The sequence below is a fragment of the Notamacropus eugenii genome, chromosome 1, assembly GCF_028372415.1.
Source record: "Notamacropus eugenii isolate mMacEug1 chromosome 1, mMacEug1.pri_v2, whole genome shotgun sequence".
Lineage (NCBI taxonomy): Eukaryota > Metazoa > Chordata > Mammalia > Diprotodontia > Macropodidae > Notamacropus > Notamacropus eugenii.
This window is the reverse complement of record NC_092872.1, coordinates 508,814,556-508,834,067: the sequence shown is the minus strand read 5'-3', so window position 1 is coordinate 508,834,067 and position 19,512 is coordinate 508,814,556. Positions and strand designations below refer to the sequence as shown.

The 19,512-nt window shown below is 39.7% G+C and overlaps 1 protein-coding gene across 2 annotated transcripts in view; it reads right to left on the bottom strand.

Annotated features, from left to right (window-relative positions):
* Positions 1-254: 254 nt before the first annotated feature.
* Positions 255-19,512, bottom strand: part of BMP7 (bone morphogenetic protein 7) — a 95,256-nt gene continuing 75,998 nt past the window's right edge. For both annotated transcript variants that reach the window (XM_072633458.1, XM_072633457.1), the window contains 4 exons: positions 13,718-13,915; positions 7,261-7,337; positions 5,504-5,614; positions 255-891 (listed from right to left, as the gene is read on the bottom strand). In XM_072633458.1, coding sequence (XP_072489559.1) covers positions 742-891; positions 5,504-5,614; positions 7,261-7,337; positions 13,718-13,915 — 536 coding nt within the window. In that variant the 3' untranslated portion in view covers positions 255-741. The remainder of the gene's footprint in view (positions 892-5,503; positions 5,615-7,260; positions 7,338-13,717; positions 13,916-19,512) is intronic.

Sequence of the window (19,512 nt, the reverse complement as noted above, 5' to 3'; positions counted from 1 at the left end):
TTTATTTACTTTGGACTTTTCCTTCTCCAATCAACGTCAACACATCCCCCAGAGTGGAAATTTGTTTTCCCCTACCTACTTATGTTTTGAGTGAGTAAACCCATACATGCTTTCTGTTCTTGTGAGTCAAATGCCGAGAACTTTCTGGGATTTCAGGGCCCTCTGATACCCAGCTACAGATTCTGTTTATGAAGTTGGGGTAAATAAAGGAATTGGGATAAATTGTTTAGGAAATGTATCTAACATCCTAACCATTTTTCATTCATTCATTTTATTGTGACTTTTATTACAGGAACTTCCAAGTCATTCTTACCAAGCACATATAGACGTGCACACGCTCACACACACAGACATACACATCCCTACCCTGCTGGGTGGCCTCAGTGAAGGGGTGTTCGTAATTACCCTCAAAGAGTGAGTAATCTTTGGGTTGAGACTTAGAAACCAATCACCGTAGCCAGGTTTTCGGTAAGAAAGCTTCTGCTTTGTCTTTCTTGTGCCAACTTGTAGCATCTTGCTCTTCAGATTTTGCTCAATCATCCCTGCACCTTTTACACACATGCACACATGCACGCATACACACAAACACATAAACACCACACCCTTGAAAATGGCAGCACAGTGTGGCTCCTTTCAAAAGGACGTGTTGTGGAAGGTCCCAGCTCTTTGTCAAATGATCCAGAACTGAGTTCCTTCTGCAGCACAAGAAGATCTGAAACCTGAGGCTAAATTAACGTAAGCCTAATGGCAACCGCAGGCCCGAACAACCATGTTCCGGTATTTTTTGAGAATGACATTGGAACTATCATCAAAGTAGAGAACGGAGATGGCATTGAGTTGGGTTGGAGCACAGCAAGGCTTCGGCACGGTCTCTGGATTGATAAAATGCACCTAGAAAGGAAGAGAAAGAAAAAGTAGGGTAAAATGGTCTCCTTGATTCTTCTCTCCTACAGGCATCATTTACATGTGAAACAGGGAAGAGTGGTTTTGTTCATCCTACATCTCTGCGTTGAAAAATATGGGATACCCATCTTTCAAGAACATCCAGAACAAGAAAGCCTATACTCCTTTCTGGTCCAACAGAAAAATTTAGAGTACTGAGATTAGAATTATGCATCTCACAATTAAAGAGGGAAATTTGTAAATGGGAACATATCCACAGGAAGGCAAATGGGACAACTAAAGGTCTAGAAGTGTGTCATGTAAGAATCAATTGAAGAAACCAAAGCTATTCAGGGCTTCTTCAGGAGAAGATAAGGGGCAGGGGAAAAGAGATAAGAGCTATTTAATATATCTGGAAGGCTAGCATGACCAAAACTCTTCTGTATGGCTCCAGAAGTCAGAACTAGAACCAGTAGTTAGACCTTTTGCAAAGATTTTAGTTCATTAGGAGGAGGGACATCCTTTTCAAGTTTCAGAACAAAGAAATAGACTGACTTGTAAGGCAGTAACCTCCTAGTCACTGGAAATATTCAAGCCCAGACTGGTTGACTGTCAATATTACTGCAGCGGCTGACTGCACTTGGATGAGGGGTTGTATTAGATGACCTTCCAAGTCCCTCCTAACTACATCTCTTTGAGAATGATGTCCTAAAGAAGTGAAACATAAGCCACAAATAGTTCTATTTGTTAAGTTACTGTCAAAGTCTTGCCCATAAGTTTTGGACCACTAATGCTGGATTTTTTTTTCCTACCTGATGAGATACTACTCCTCCATCTTCCATAGGACATAAACAGATTTTGTTTTAGCAGTATAGGTGGATTTCTACTAATTTATCTACTCTCCTTGACTTGGGTTCCCCTTTAGACCAATGACAAGTTCATACTTAGAAGGGAGAAGAAAACAGGAAAGTTGGCAATGCAGGAAGTAGATTAGTAAGATATTAAAAGAAAAACTTGACCCACATAGCAATTTTAGCAACAAGTGATCATTCAGAAAAGTCTTTTCAGTCTAAGAAACCTTTACAAAGCACTTTAATATGTGTAAGGGGCTATATTACACTCTACAGAGGTCTCAAGTGCTGAATGTTTACCACTACCAGACAGATTTTATCTAAACACCACTTTTATCATATAGGTCTGCTGCTCAAAAACATTCAGTGGCTCCCCTTTTCCTACACGCTCAAGATTGAATTCCTCATACTGACTTTGAAGATCCTTTCTGATTTCATCTCATCCTAATTATCCAAACAACTCCCATTGCTATCAAGTAAGGACCACAAACTGGTCTTCCAAGAACATGAGATTCTTTGTCCTGCTTCCATGCTTTCACTATGGAACACACTCCTTTGCGGCAGATTTAATACTAGAATCAGAAAGACTCAAGTTTAGTTCCTGCCTCAGACACGTATTAGCTGTGTGACCCTGGATAAAATATTTTACCTCTTTCAACTTCAGTTTCCACTCGTGTAAAATAAGGAAAACAACCACATTACCCTCCGTTATTGTAAGGATCAAATAGGATAATATATGTAAAGCGTTTTGCAAACCTTAAAGCACTACATAAAACTTAGTTCTTCTTCTTATTCAAGGCCCAGCCCAAGTCCCATCTTGTCCAGGAAGTCTCCCTTCACCACCATGGTCCTTTATGTTGAAACCTTCATGTTTTCTTTGACTCATCCTTCTCCCTTACCTTTCATCCGGTCAGTTACCAAATCATTTATCTCCTATCTCAGAAATCTTTTTCACTTGTTTCCCCATCTTCTCTATTTCTATTGCCAACATTCTATTAGAGGCCCTATTTCACCCAGTTGGGACTGTTTCATCAACTTCCTAACAGGTATTCCTTCATCTACTCTCTCTCTCCTTTCCAATTTTTCCTCCACATCACTGTCAGAATCATCTTACTAATGTACAGATGTGGCCAAGGCTTTACTTTGTAAATAACAGGGATTCACTGGAGGCTTTTAAGCAGGAGAAAATTCAGGTTCCTTAGTTTGGTATCTGGACTTCCACAAATGTTTCCAACCTTAGTTCAAACTATTCCCTTCTATGTTGTCCCTTAAACACAACCTAAGCTTTCCGATTTTTGTTGATACCATTCCCTTTATAGACAGACATGTTCTCCTTCAATCTTTACACCTATTCAATTCCTATATATCTTTTCAAGCTCATTCCAACTGCCACCTCCCCTATGAAGTCTTCTCTGGCTCCCCGCCTCACCACCACTTTGAAATGATCATTCTTCCCTCACACCTTACATAGTTAATTTGTATCTCTCATGCACATTAACTAAAATGCAAAATAATACATGATATTTATATATATACCCTATCTCCTCACTGGACTATTAGCTCAACAAAGATAGCGACCATAGCTTAACTTTGTATCCCTCCCCATGCTACCATTGTATTTTGCATACCAGAGGTGCTTAATAAATATCAATTGGGCTGAATCATCCTCTTCCCTGAGCCTCATGACTCAACACTGAAATCATATAACATTTTTTGCATTCCCTGCTAATCGTTTCATATGTCTGTAATATCTCTCCAGTTAGACCAAGCTCCTGGAAATGTCCTTTGACTTCCCATGCTCCTAGTATGAGGTTAAGTGTACAATGAGCAACCAACATATGTATCACTTTTGTTTCTGAAGTGCCAGTGAATCTTAGCAACGACAACTGAATGAAGCATCTTGGGTTAGAGCTAGACACAAGCCTGGGCACACTCTCTGTATCTATCTCCTGGTGAGGGCTGGGAACCCAAGTCTCCCAGCAGACACTGGCCAATGGCACAAGCTCTGTAGTTGAACTTGAAGCCTTTGCCCCCTCCACCCCAGCTCTAACCCACCCACTCACTTGGAACAATGAGTTCTCTCTTTCCTCAACTTGAAAGTCATCCTCCAGAAGTATTGCATTAGTCTGCTAAAGAAGATTTCCATATCCACTCTCTACCCTTCCAATATATCTCTCAAATATAGACAGAATATTTCTTAGATATGATTCTGTAACTCTTCAGCAGCTCCTTATTGCAGGTTTCAATGTTTTCCAAAATTCAATACCACTATACCTTTCTGACCTTAGCTCAAATTACTCTCCTCTGTGACCTCTACATTCAAAGCTGTATTACTCTTCACCCCCCTCCCCTAGAATGTCTATGTTTTTATCACTCTCTGCTTTTCTTTGTCTTCACTCTTGAGGCTTATGACACCCAAATTCATAACCTAATCCAGATCCTGATGACCATAATCTACCAATCCCCAAAACATTTTCCTTCTTTTCTCAGTGAGTTCATAGACAGATTCACCATCTCCTTCTAAATCCCAACCAATTCTTGTCCTCATGCAAGGGAGATATATTCTCTCCAACATTCTAGCTCAGTTCTTCCACCTATTCAGTTCTGATACCCTACTTCTCTACTCCATTTCAGTCACACACAAAGCACTTTGTTTTGCATCTCCAGTCATCCTGATCTATGTCTTGCCACCGGACCCAGATGGCTCTGGAGGAGAGAGAGAGGCTGGAGATTTTGCACAGTCTTCCCTCACTCAAGTCCAGTTCACCTGCAAGTCATGGTATCACCTTCAAGAATGAAGGACAAACAACAACTTTGTTTTGCTCCTCTCTAATATGTTTATTATAGAATTTTATCATTCATGACATAAGGTATGACAAAATTAAATTTTGAGCTGCAAAGACCCTTAGAGATACTCAAGTCCAAATCTCTGATTTTACAGATGAGGAAGCAAAGGCTGACAAAAGTTTAAATGAATAATTCAAAATAGGTTATAAACTGCAAAGTCAGAATACAAATCCAAGTCCCCTGACTTGAAATCCAAGGCCCTTCCTATTATACTATGGAGTCTGTCATATGTAATATAATACATTATAATATTTCTTATTGATGTTTTATTATTTAAGTTTGTGTCTTATCTTTTTCTTAAACTGTAATTCCAAGAGTTTAAGAACTCACAGTATTACCAAAACTCTGTCTCTCTCCCAGTAGATCACGTAGTGGTCTGAACCCAGTAGATACTTAATGAATGTTTGCTGAATGAATGAATATTGTCCTGACTTCACTCCACTGGCTTAGTCAAAACAAAGACCCCAGTATCTAGAGGCAGAGATGGAGTGTGGTCATTTATCACTTCCTTTTGAACCTTCAAGGACAAGAGCTTCAAGGCTAGGGCAGCAGACATAAGACACTGACTATGTGGGCATTTCATTGGGAGTGGAGTCACTGAAGTACCTGACAAGGACAAGGCCATCAATTCAATCCTTCCCTGAAAATCGAGACTAGCAGAGGGTCACCTTCCTAGAATCTACTTAAATTTATTTAGCTCCTTCTTAATACCTACAACAACAAACAATTGGCCCCATGTAGATTTTTGTTCTAACTCTAACCGTGCATTTACTCAAAGGAGAGCAGGCCATTATTTCTAACGCTTCAAAACAAAAGACAAGACAATTCATCTTCCTAGTGCAAAACTGAAGGCTAATTTCCAGTCAGTTGGGCTTACTCAGTCATAAAGCAAGCTTATGGTGACAAAGACCGAAAGAACCTACCAGTGTCTGTACAATAGCATGGTTTGTGGCATTCATGTAAGAATTCAAGGGAAAAGCACACTCTCCTTCACAATAGTAGGCTGCATAACCTTCAGGGGCAATTATCCAGTCCTGGAAAAAAATACAGACAGATCATGAGTTACTTGTTTAATAACTCACAAGCAAGATAAAGACAGAGGGAAACATTGCAATGATATGTACCTCACATTTGCTAGTCATAATGGGGGATATACAGTAAGCAGGACAGACTGTCCTTTGCCTTTCTTATGATCTAATTGGGAAGATAAATTCCACCAGCATCATCTATATCAGTGAAGAAGAGATGCTGAGCATGGGGGAAATCACAGAAGACTGAGGCTGGACACAGAACAGGATTCAAGCTGCTTCATCCATCAGAACAGTGTTTATCCTTGTGTGACTTCCATCATTCTAGGAACCTCTCCCCAGCACTAATTCACAAGTGGGACTGCTAGGCAGTAGAATAAAGCACTGGACTTGCAGTCAGAGAGCCTTGGTTTCAAATGCTGCCTTATCTATTTCATGGCTTGGAATGCTGGGCAAGTCACAACTTTGGTCAGCTTCAGTTTCCTCATATGTAAAATGAGAATAATACTAATAGCTAGCATTCATGTACAGCCTTAAAGTCTGTAAAGCACTTCTGCACGTATCACTGCATAATACCTCTAGCATATGCCTTGCAGGGTTGTTTTAAGGATCAAATGAAATTGTGTTGTTATTAAGTCGTTTCAGTCACATCCAACTCTTTGTGACCCCATTTGGGGTTTTCCTGGCAAAGATACTGGAGTGGTTTGACATTTCCTTCTCCAGCTCATTTTACAGATGAGGAAACTGAGGCAAATGCCCAGGGTCATAGTGCCCAGCTAGTAAATGACTATGGCCAGATTTTAACTTAGAAAGATGAGTCTTCCTGACTCCAGGCCTGGCACTCTATCCACTGTACCTCCTAGCATGACATAATTCTACATAAATGAAATGTCTCATAAATCACTTGACAAACTTAAAGCACATTAACAAATGCTAGCCATTATTATTATCATCCTCGTTACTGTTATTGCTATAAGGTTCCATCAACCTGAAATTCCACTGGCATTTCACTATAACATGGAATTCAGTAAAGTCTTGGTCCTTTCTCAAGGGACCAAATTTCCAAACATTTCTCATCACTAGCTTCTTTTACATCTTGTTACATCAAGTAACATGACCTTGAGGCAGAGAATGAGAAGACAGCTCTAGGAAGGCCTAAGTTCTATGATGTGGTTTTCTATTGGCTAGTTTTGTATATATCTCACGTTTACTTGTTCTGACTCGCCCACTAGATTAGAAGCTTCAGGATGGCAGGAATGGCAGGAATCACAATCTATTTTTTCCTTGATACCTTTAGCAGTCCCTCATAAACAGTTGGTATTTAATGTTTGTTAACTCAAGATTGTTTCTGCTATTATATCAACAGCCAGCAGCCCACATGGTCCAGAAGGACCTCCTTTTGCAAAAGATAACACTTCCCACCCCGGTGAACAGAAGCCACTTCTCTCAAGTGGAGCACAGACTCAATATTTTTTTTTCCTGTGGCCACATTCATATGAGTCTGAATCATGGCCCGCCCACAGTATAAGCTGAAGCCAGAGGACATAGGCCACACAACTCAACTGTAGAATGATATGATTCCCCTCTATGGAGGTCATAAAAATGCTATCTCTGGTCCCATGATCACTCAGCATTGGGGCTGATGGACTTACCTGCCAGCCCAGATCTCGGAAGCTGACATAGAGTTCATGTTTCTTACAGGCCTGCCTCTGGTCACTGCTACTGTTTTCTGAATCAGGAAAGGAGGCAAAAATAAAATACACATCTCAATATCAACTATATTGCCACAATCATGACACAAGCACATAGTCACATGAACATCGTTAAAAACTGGATAGTGGAGCACCCATTTCCCCAAATGAAAGTTCAGTCTTTAGGAACCCATTAACTAAAAGTCTCCAGCTCCCACTGCTGATGCAGTCTGGCAGGAAAGTTCTAAGGAAGGAGGCACTTACATACCATATTATCACCCCTTCTACATACATTCCTTAAAACGCCTGTCAAATCCTCATGTGAATTTCAGTTCATTCATTCATTTCATTTCACCATATACATATGTATGTATGTATTTATGTACATACATATGTATGTGTATGTATGTATGTATGTATGTGGTGAAATCAGGAATGGATTCAATCACAATAATCAAACCCCCATCTGGCTTCCAGCAGCAGGCCGCAGAAGCCTCTCTCAGTATAATCTCTTTCAGAAGGATGTTGCTTTGTGCGGCCAGCCAACTTGCAGAGAAACTAGTTCCATCCCATGGAGGGAGTGAGGGTAAATGGAATTGCTGTTCTTGTTCCCCCAGAATGAATCCCCTTCAGAATGTGCTGGCACAATTCTGAAGAGGCTATGGAGTCAATTACTCTAACATTCCGGAGAGAGAAAAACCAAGGAGGACAGAGAGCTAACTTAATAGAAGGTTGGGTGAAAGGCCTTGAGGCTTCCCTTGGCTATGTGATTCAAGCCTTCTGGGTTACCAGGAATTTGGCTGATAGGTTACAAGGACTTGAGACAAACACTGCTGAAACTCGGAATAATGACCCTCCCCAAGTCATTCAAATGGGATCTCTGAGCCAACACTCATAACTGATATCCCATCTAGAGGATGATTTAAGGAAGGAAAGGGGCATATACACTTCTAGTGGGAAATGAATTGGAGATCCTTTTGAATATGGAAGAAAAGGGAAGAGATGATAGGAAGGAAGGAAGAAAGACATTAAGTGATAAAAATGAAATAATAATTATAAATCTGATCCTCTAAATGAGCTCTTCCTTGATCACTAGGTGCCCCTATATCCTCAGGATCATAGGCTTTAGATCTAGAAGGGACCTTAGATATTGTCTAGTCCAAACCCCTCATTTTACAGATGCGGTAACTAAAGCCCAGGGGATAAGTGACTTGCACATGTAGTATTTTCACATGTAGTAAGAAGCTTCACAAGGTTTTGACACCAGGGCCCTTGAATCAAAATCCAGTGTTCTTTCTACTGTTCCTAAATGCTTCTAGGCAACTCCAGAATCCCAGACCTACGTAAGCTCTGTCTGTAAAACTTAGATATTGGGCAAGGATAGAATGTGAACTCACTGAGGACACAGACTAAATAATAGCTTATCAGTATATCCTAAATATACAGTGCCTTGTGCTTCCTCCTCCTCCTTCTTTGTCCAGATGTGTGATTTCATTGGTAGGGGAAACTCTTAGGTATAGGAACTACAAGCTACAGAAACTCCACCCACCAATGTAGATTCGCAATTACTACAACTTGAAGGTCTTAGGGAGTTGAAGTGACTTATTTGTAGCCAAAGAGACAGTCTATATCAGAGGCACAACTTGAACCCAAGACTTCTTGACTCCAAGAGGGGCAAACATCCACAACACAAAACTCCCTCTCACACAGTAGGCGCTTCATGACTGAATCTGTCCCCACCTGGCTAAACCACTGGGAATCAAATGTACTGTATCATCCTCCCCAGCACAGACTTCACTGTCTCCATGGAGTACTATGATGCTGGATAAAGAAACAAAGGAGTCCTTCCTTCCTTCATCCCAGGACTATTAGTTCCTAATCAATCAACAGCAAACTCAACAAAGTCCTAAGAACTAGATTTACAGCAAAAACTGTTGCTTGTAGGCAAGCTGATGGTTGTACCTTTAGCTAAAACAAAACTGATTATTTCAGCTTAGCGTAGAGCCCTGTGACACATCCTCGTTGGACTTAGGACAGCTTAGGGTAATGGCTGGCTATGTGCTCAAACACTACCTAAGACACCAAGCATATACTATCAGGACCAGAGCTTCTCATTAGAGACCTTACCCAATGAAAAGCAATAGGGATGCACCAAGGACTTTCTAACTAAAAATAGCCTCATAGAGTACTACCTGAAGAAGTGACAGAAGCTATTCATTTGTTCAGGCCAACTGAGGCCATAAGTTACCAGGATATCCATTTAGCTGGGTATTGTGTAAAGCTAGGGAGTTGGCCACATGTGGAACTTGGACGATCTAGGAAAATGAAAATTCTAAATTCTCTACCAGTAATAGAGGATACTTGGAAGATAAAAATCCAAACACTTTTAGATTTGTTCACTTTATCTTTTTCCTCAAACTTCTGGTCCAAGCAGATAAAAAGACATGATAACTAGTTCAAGATTTATGTTTTTCTCCTGGTGGAGATGCCTAATTGACAGGTGAGAGGAGAAAGGAGGAAACAAGAAGCCTGGCTAATCTGAAACCTGTGTAAGTTTACAATGGCTAACCATAAATCATTATCCTTGAGCAAGATTTCATGAAAAAAGTTGAGTTTCCCAGTGTTAAAAGATGACTGTTATTTGTATTTAAATTCAGCTGAAATGAAAGAAGAGAAAAAGCAACTGAGGCATTGATAAAAGACAAAATCCAAGAAACCAGGAGTAAAACCCATGGTCTCTAGTCTCTATACACAAAAGTTCAAAGTTTAAGCAAGCAGGAGGTAAAAATGTCAGGAGACTTATTTGAACACAAAGGTCTCAGGATGAAGGAGAGATAAAAGCGGAATGGAGTTTTACTGTATATTAAGAAGGAATACTTAAGTGAGGAAATCCAGGAACCAGAGGGGAGAATCACTGTGGAGAGAATTCAGGTAAAAATCAAAAGAGGAGAGAAGCAAAAGTGAATTTCCTGTTAGAGTACACTACAGCCCACCCAGACAGAAAGAGGAAACAGATACACTCAGGAAAGTAATTCCAAGCCTGGCACACACACACAGAAATATGATACTGCAGTTATGGGGGTGGGGGGTGGGAGCAGGAAGTAAGAGGACTTTAATTATCTAGATGTGTCCTGAAGTTCTCTCTGCTAAAAAACAGAGTGATTTGCCTTTAAGAAAGAATCTCATTCTTTAACAAATGGAGGAACCACCAGGAGAAAATTGTGTTCTGCACCTGATTGTCACTAGCAGAGGGGAACACATAATTGTTCCACAACTGGTGGACAATTTTGAGGGTTTCTGAGGGAGGATTGGTAGAAACTCCAGGACTAAAATTCTAGAGGAAGTCAGCTTGGGGGGAATGGGAAATTCTGAAGAAAAAAATTCTGAAGATATAAAGGGAAACAATGTGGAGGAAAAAATGGGAGTGAGATGAAACGACTACTGTGGATACACAAAGAACTTATCAACCAACTTAGATTATGGAAAAAAGATATCTGCAGAAGGTAGAAACTACCAATAGTTCAAACAACAAGTGTCTAGAAATGACCCCTGTGTATCTGGTACTGTAGTTAATTAACGAACAGGCAAGGACAGGTAACAAAGAATAAATGTAAGCATAATACTATAAAATTTATATCAGCAGTGCTAAAACTCAGGATAAGCTGAAACTAGGTAAAGACAATAAAAAGGGGATGAATACTTTTTAAAGTTGTATTAGGAAAAAAGAGAGGTCCAAGGATGAACTTGAGAGCTGCCGGAGGTGGACAGGACAAGGATAGATGACAACAGAAGGAAAGAAAAACTGCTCAATTCTTATGTTCTCTGCCAAGGAGAATAATTTTTATACTGGAAATGACACCAAAAAAGGCTAACAGATGCTTAAGATAAATAAGGAGACAGTAAGAGAGAACCCAGATGCCACTGATGGATTCAAGTTACTTGACCCAACCATTCTGAAAACCAATTTGGAATTAGGAGAAAAGTCACTAAACTTTTTATAACCTTTGACCCAGAGATCTCATTACCATGGATATAGATTAAGGAGGTCAAAGAGAAAAGGAAATTCCCCATAATAGATATACCAAGATACTGAAGCAGCACTTTTTGGGGTAGCAAACCTGGAAACAAAGTAGCTACCCATCAACTTGGAAGTGGCTGAATAACTTTCATATCTGAATGAAACTGCACCCTAAGAAATGATGCATATGAGGAATCCACAGAAGCATGGGAAGATGTGCGTGACCTAATGTAGAAGAAAAAACTGAACTAGGAGAACAATACATACAAAGTTGACTGTAACATAAATGAAAATAACACGGAAACATACTTTAACTGATTCATCCTAATGATCAGTGAAGGCTCAGCAGAACAGATAATGAAACTCATTTCCCTCTGTTGAGAATGTGGAGTGTTGCATATCCTTGTCAGATATCTTATGCTGTGTTTGTCAGTTGCTTTTGGTTAACTGTTCTTTTTTCTATGTTAAAAGGAGGATTCGATGACTGGGCATGAAGGGTAGGGGAGGAAGGGAGATACACCAGAAAAGAAATGGGACATAAAAACAAAAGACAATATATTTTTAAATAAATGCCATAACTTTAAAAATCAAAGCATTAAGTAATTGACCAAAGGATGTCACTAACAGGATTTGGTTAATTTCAGTTCAAATTCAGTTGTTACTTCCTTTCCATGGTCTCACAGTCTCCTAAACCATGGGTTTATAAGAAGCACATGTGTCCTCTTCCTTCTCAAGCCCTGCCTTATATTTTCCACAAGGTCTGACATTCGGCCAGAGAGGGCTCTTGGGGAATGTTTTTGGTCAGTTCAGCTCAGACCTCCAGCACAAGCAGATGTTAATTACAGACTCAGTTGCTTCCCTACCTTATCACCAGATAAACATTTGAATCAAGCTAAATAGAATTGACTTCTAGGAGGGAAGGAGCCACCCTATAATGGAAAGATCCCCAGGATAAGAGTCTGAAGATCTGAGTTCTAGTCCCAGCCCAGTCATTACACCTGTGTGATCTTGGACAAGTTATCTCTCAATTCTGCATTTCAATTTCTTCATTTATAAAATGAGGCAATTTGACAAGACTGAGCAATCAACAAGAATTTAAGTGCTTATTCTATGCCAGGTACTGGGCTAAGCATGGGGATGGTGTAAAAAGAAAGACTAAAATGAGGTCCTTTGTTCTTAAAGAACTCACATTCTAGTGACAAAAAGAAAATCAAAATAACTCTGTATACACAAGATCTATATAGCATCAATGCAAAGTAATCTCAGAGGAGAAGGAGTAGCAATAATTAGGAGGGAGGGGGGTTGGAAAAGACTCCTGAAGAAAGTAGCATTTGTGCTAAACCTTTCAAGAAGCTGCTAGGCAAAGGTGAGGAGAGAGAACATTCCAATCACAGGGGCAGAAAGTACAAAAGCCTGGAACCGGGATATGGAGTATCATATACGAGGGATAGTAAGTAGGATAACATGTCTGAATTGTAGCACATGTATAGAGGAAAAAAGTGTCAGATGACTGGAAAGGTAGGAAGAGACCAGGCCACAAAGGGCTTTAAATACCAAAGAATTTTATATTTGATCTGGAAGAGGGCCAATGGAATTTATTGAGTTGGGGGGAGGAGGAGTGGTTTGGAGACATGGTCAGAATTATGCTTCAGGAAAATCACTTTGGCAGATGAGTGGAGGATGGACTGGATGGGGAGCAACTTGAGGCAAGGAGACCAATTAGAAGGCTATTTCAATACTCCAAACAAGAGTTGCTGAGGGCCTATACAAGATGATCTCCAGGGTCATTTACAATTCTGAATCCTATGATCATGTCATGAAGGCAACTAGACTACCTGATCTAGGAGGTCCCTTTGGGAGACTTTTTTTGTCATTCTATTTTCACATTTCTACAAATTTATACTATTTTTAACAGATAAGACACATCTATTATTAATAGAGATGAAAAAAAATTTTTAATGGCTTCCAAAGGACCTGGGAAAGTTTTTTTCACACAATTACCACTGAAAGAAGAGGAAAGGATATCACATTTATAGCATCCCATCAGCTGAAGGGAACCGTGGGAGGTCATTTAGCTCAAATGCTAGAGTCCTGACCCCACCATGACATATAGCTACGCTATCATCCAAAAATAGAGACTCTGTCTCATTTTTTAAAGATATGGCGCTGCATTCTAATGTTCTTAAGTCTCCCATCAACACATCTTATATATCAACTTATCCTCATAAAAGTCTTTAACTCTGTGCCTACACTGAATCCCTTACAACACAGAGTAGTTTAAGCCTGCTTCCCTCCTTTAACTACAATATTGTTCTTTAGCTCCTTTTTTGGGGGGTGGGGTGGGGGAAGATAACGACAATTTCTTTAACTATTACTAGTCTCCTTTCCCCATCTGTATACCTGCAATATTGGACATCCTCAAAGCTTCCTGGTTCTTAGGTGTCTTTGATCTGTTTTGGCTGCGTTGTTTGCTTCCTGTAGACCGGATACTACGAAGATGTACTTCTGTGGCCTTAAAGAATGCTACCATGAATGGTTGCTTGTTCTGGGGACCATGTCTTCCAACCAGACCTGCCATCTTGGGATTGATGCTTTGTCCTGAAGGGATATCAAACATACACAGAGAAGGATCACCAGGGGAAGACAGAATCAGGATCCACAGCCATGCCAACACAATAACAAGTTGCCAAATAACCAGGCCTGGTTACAACAGTAAAATGACTTTATAAAGAAAATGCAATGATCATTGTGTATACGTAATTAACTTTACTTGGAAACTAATACATCAGATGTAAAAACTGGACAAATCCCATCCCCTAAAATAACAAATCAGCACAAGAGACTTCTTGAAAACCTGTATTTAAAATAAAACTCCCCCATCCATAATTATTTTACCTTAAATCCACTCAACATTAGATTTTTCTGCATTCTTTAGAGGGGTTTCTTTAAGTTCACCAACCTATAATTTGAAGTGATTCTATAAAAGAAACCATAAAATGTAGCCCCTAGGAACTGTAAATTCCCCCTGGAAGGTTATTAAGTCAAAATAAAAATGCCTTGCATGAAACCTTGACACTGTTCCAGATATATTAAATTTGAAATTTGCAAACAGTTTCCATCTACAGGTCTGATCTGGAGGTAGTTTGGCTATTGTGTAGCTGTGAAGAATAGTCCTCAAATTCAAAAGAATAGTCCTGAAAAAGCCCCATGCCTCTAGATTGCGGAAGTGTGATAACCCAGTGAGGGCTCAATTCCTTCCCACTGCCACATCTGAAGACAACAGAGATCTCAGGACTTCTGAAGCAGAGCAGAGGAAGCACCAAGAATCATCACCTGTATATCACATTCAGTCTGTTGAGGATAGAATCTTCCCCTAATCCTGGAGGGAGTATTTCTGAGTCCTGAAAAAAATAACCCCACCTTTGGACAATAGATCTTTTTCCTTGGGTCAAACAACGCCAGTCAAGATAAGAAATTATTGTTGGCCATGTCCAGCTAGGAGGAAGGGATATGCTGTCAGTCAGCAAAGAGTTGTTGGAGGAAAAAGTCACCAGAGGACTAAAAAACCAGTTGGAGAATAACCCCTGGGGCCCATAGCCACATCTAATGGCAAGGTAGATGTGTCTTGTATAGTCCTGCCCCAGTTGTTTCCTGTACAATTTGTCTCACTCTTAACACAGCCAAGCCTTTTCCCCTCTTTTTGTCTATTGAACAAATTGTAGCAAGTCACAAAGCAAGTGGGAATGAGCTTCAGTGATCTCCTTTCTCAAACACCTACAACATTCAAGAGAAATGTGAGAAGCATTGTGGGGGGCTACAACGTGGTGGTATTCAAAATTATTCAATCTAACAGCTAAGAAAAGCACATGTTATTTATTACCGTTAGATGGACAGAATGCATGGACTTGAACACAACAGACAGAGTATTGTAGTTGGGGTCAGGAAGACCTGAATTCAAATACTGCTTCAGATACTTAACTAGTGGTGTGACCCTTGGCAATTCATTTAACTCCTCTGAGCCTCAGTTTTCTTATCTGAAAAGTGGGGATAATAACAGCACCAAATTCAGAGGGTTTTTGTATCAAATCAAATGCAATGCGTGAAGCTCTTTCCAATCCTAAAAGCACTGTCTAAATGCTAGCAATTAGCTATTACTATTAACTTTTTCTAAGTACCCAAAGCAAAAAGTACATATAGTAGTGTACATGTAGGAAGACAAGTATACAAGATAATGACTATCTCTCTCAGAGAACATGAACGGCATTTATGAAAACAGGATGCATGGTCTATAAGAAGGCTAAAGAGAGATCTTAAGGAGAAGGTACTCATTAACAGGCATTGAAAAAAAATAGGAAATTAGGAAAGAAGATGATGGGTTCAACCACACGAGGATGGCTTTTCTCAAGACACTACTTTCCTGCTCCTTATGAGCAGTACCTCAAACAACCCCAATGCCCACAAGGATATTTCTCATGAACATAACAATGGAAATTATTCATTATAATCATTTATCTCAATTTCTTCACTTCAGCATGGGCTGTCATTTCAGAAAGTAGTCCCATTTTAAAGACATTTTCCCTACCACTAATTTACCAACAGAATTTTTTGTCACCTATGCACATTGAGCTCTTGGATCACCAGGCACTCTATCTTTAAGACCCATTTCATTTTCTCCCTTCTTTTAACAAAGAAGACAAACAGGATATGAGGCAACAAGAAATGGACTAAGTAGATTCAAGCAGTCAGCTGCTGCTCACAGGTACTGTCAGTACAGCATATTACTGGGCTTAGTTTGGGAGAATGCCTCTAGCTAATGAATCATTCCACTGTTTCTCTACTCAGTTGCTTCAGCTTAACCAAACTTAAGAATAACAAATTCTTCTTTAAGTGCTTTAATTCCTATTTTTGAATTCCAAGCAGGGGTGATTATGAGGTAGCAGAGTTAATGCTATCTCACAGCAAAGAAGATAGGTACAAGGCTCTTTACTGGAAATAACCTTCCGGAAGCAGATCAAATGTTTGGTCTACAGAGAGATTTTGCACAATGAATGTGGTAGACGGGTGGAGAGGACAAAGCTGTAGCTAGCTGCCAATGTGATTTTTTTACAGGAATCAACACTGACCAAGAGGCTGCTGACTAAGAAGTGGCCAGTTCAGAAGATAAAAGGAATTGAAAAATGTGGGTTGAAAAAAACTTCTTGCAGATGGGTTATCTGACATTGAATTGCTCTTCTGGTCTTTTTTTTTTTTTTTAAACAATAACAACAACAGACTTCCATGAAAGGACAGGGAATGATAGTCTTGATTCACCTATGCAAAAATAGGCGGGATATAGACTAGGTCCCACCTGTTTGGTAGGCGGGTGTCCCAAGGGGTCCCTTGTCTTCCAGCAAGGGATAGATGGTGTGGCTTCTCCAGCTTGACGCAGGTTCTTCTAGACTTGGGGTCCATGAACTAGTTATTAGTGTTGTTTTTAATTTTGAAAACTGCATTTCAATTCCATTATAATCTTATGTATCTTATTTTATGCATTTATAAACAGTATTCTGAGCAGGGGCCCATAGGCTTCACCCAAAATGTCAGAGGAATAAACAGTAACATAAAAAGGTTAAGAACCTCTGCTCCAGGTGAAGTCTAGAGTTTTAAAATACAAAATAAACATCTGCATATGATAATTCAGAAACATATTACTATTTTGATCACTGAAGGAAAATCTCCAACCACGGCTTGGTATTCATACCTGATTTCTGATTTTCTAATATGACTTTCATCATCTTCCTCACTTTGCATAACCCAAAAGAAATTGTATTCATATTAGAGTTTCAAACACATTTACTACATGAAACAGAAAGAAAATAAAACATAGTACCGAGACTCAAACACCTGGCTACCTCTTGTGTCTACCCTTCCCACTTCAGTTTACCACTTTACTTTCCTAAAAGAAATGAAAACAGGGGAGAGCTAATATTCATTCTTCCACACCAATGTCACAGTCATATGTGAGAGAAAAGATGAAATCTGGAAGCCAAAGATCATCAGCATTCCCTCAGAGATTTCTGACATCAGGAAGGGCTGTCCCAGGACCCAGAGTCCAACAACTTCATTGGGTTATGCTGTGTTTCTGGGGGAATTTACTGAACATTATGGCATAACCCCCTCTCCCAGGGAGCACCCACATTGCTAATCCTAAATTCCAGACACAAGAGTGGGATGGGGTCATCTATTCTAGTGTCATAAGCAAAGTGACCCCTACCTGAAATCTCTGTCCAGCCAGCCCCCCTCCTTCTCTATCTGTCTGTCTCTCCTCCCTTTTTTCTGTCTCTTTCTTTCCTTTTCTACCCAGTATGCCTCTCTAGCATAGTTGTCAGGTGGTCTAGTCATAGCAGTCTTGGTCTGGTCTCAAGTCCAATCCATCTTTTAAAAGAGGTCCACTCAAGGCAACTATTTCCAACATTCTCATCATTTTTTGAGTTAAGTACCTCCTTTCAATCTTTGGATTCTTCTCCACAGAATGCAGGTCCAGGTTAGTGTTGTGGTGGAATGAAAAACAGAAGAATGAAAATGGAAATTCTGATTGTAGAAACGAAGGGGTCACCAATTAAGTGCTTAAAAATTTTGTAAATGAAAGATAATATATAAAGACTCCATTCTAGAATTGTCTTCACCTCTAGATCAAAACAATAACCCTGGACCATAGGATTTAGAACTAGAAGGGACCTTAGAGGTTAAATAGTCCAACCTCTTCTTTTTACAGATGAGGAAACTTGTAGGACCATATTGAAGAAGTAACTCACTCAAGATCATACATTCGAAGGGGTAGGATTCAAATACCAGTCCTTTACCTCTAAATTCAACGTTGTTTCCACTGTGCTCCCATTCTCCAAGACAAATATCCATAACTAACCTGTCTTTAGGAAACAGGAGTTTGCTTTCAATACATTTAAGAAGGTTCTCATTTGAATCAAAACCTTTGGTTCAAACAAACACATTGACTTCATTGTCTCAGGACAGCATGACTACTTAATCAACATTCAGCTTCCTCACAGATGAAAATGAACCAAGCCCTGCCGCTGTTCTTGGTCTCAGAAAGTTAGGAGTCTTACTGCCTGAGTGCCAATGTTCCAGGAAAGATATATCCCAGAACTACTGTTTGTCTGCTTGTTGTGGCTGCGTTGTTCTGGTGGAGTAGAAATTAGCTTTTCTTCAAATAAGAACTCAGTGAGGACAGCAAAGAGGAAATGCCCCTATTATACCTAATAAGCTCCTAGTTCACAGGACCGTAGACTTTGAACTGAAAGAAATCTTAGATATCATCTAATCTTACCAACCCTGACATTTTACAAATAAGGAAACTAAGGTCCTTGGATGTTAAATAACTTATCTGTGGTCACAACAGGGAATAAGTAGCAGTCAGGATTTTGAATGAGGTCCTCTCATCCCAAACCCTGCACCTTTCTCACCACATTACAAAATCAGTCCAGAGACCTAAAGAAGGATGAAAGAAGAATGAGCTCTATGTGCTGACTGGTTGATCCATGTCAAACTTAAACCAAGGAGGTGATTTCCACTTCTTCTCTTGCATCCTCCCTTGGCAACCAGTACCAGGCCAGGAACACAGATATCTACCGCTCCTCTCTGTCATTGTGGCCAGGCAGGGATGCCTGCAATAGTCTGGTTGCTAGAGATTTGATTTCAAGAACTGGATGGTTATAAATTTGTAGGGAGGTTTCAGGTATAAGTATTCCCAGCACAGCAGGGAAGGGAATATTGCCTTATTTCCTAAGCTCTGTGCTAAAAGATTCCCAGATTTTCATACCAACCTAGTTATGAGCCTCTTTTCTTGAGCATAAAAAGTAACTTTATGGCCATACACCAGACTCCTGCTATTTGAGTGCTCTGTGTATCTAACCAAATTAATCTATTATACAAAAAGGAAAAAAATGTCACTAGCCCAAGAATAAGAATATATAGTTTTCATTACTTAATCATTAATGCTTGTTAGTATATTATTAATTAATGCAAATAAATGCTTAGTACGTACTTTTTGACCGTTTGATTTGTTCATCCCAGTATTCTTTATTGAGGGGGAAGAAAGAAGAACTAGTTTCTTATAGCTGCATTCTCTTTCAAAGAGAAAATCATTCCAACTTTAATAATAGCATCACTCAGGAGATGATACATTATTCCAACCACAC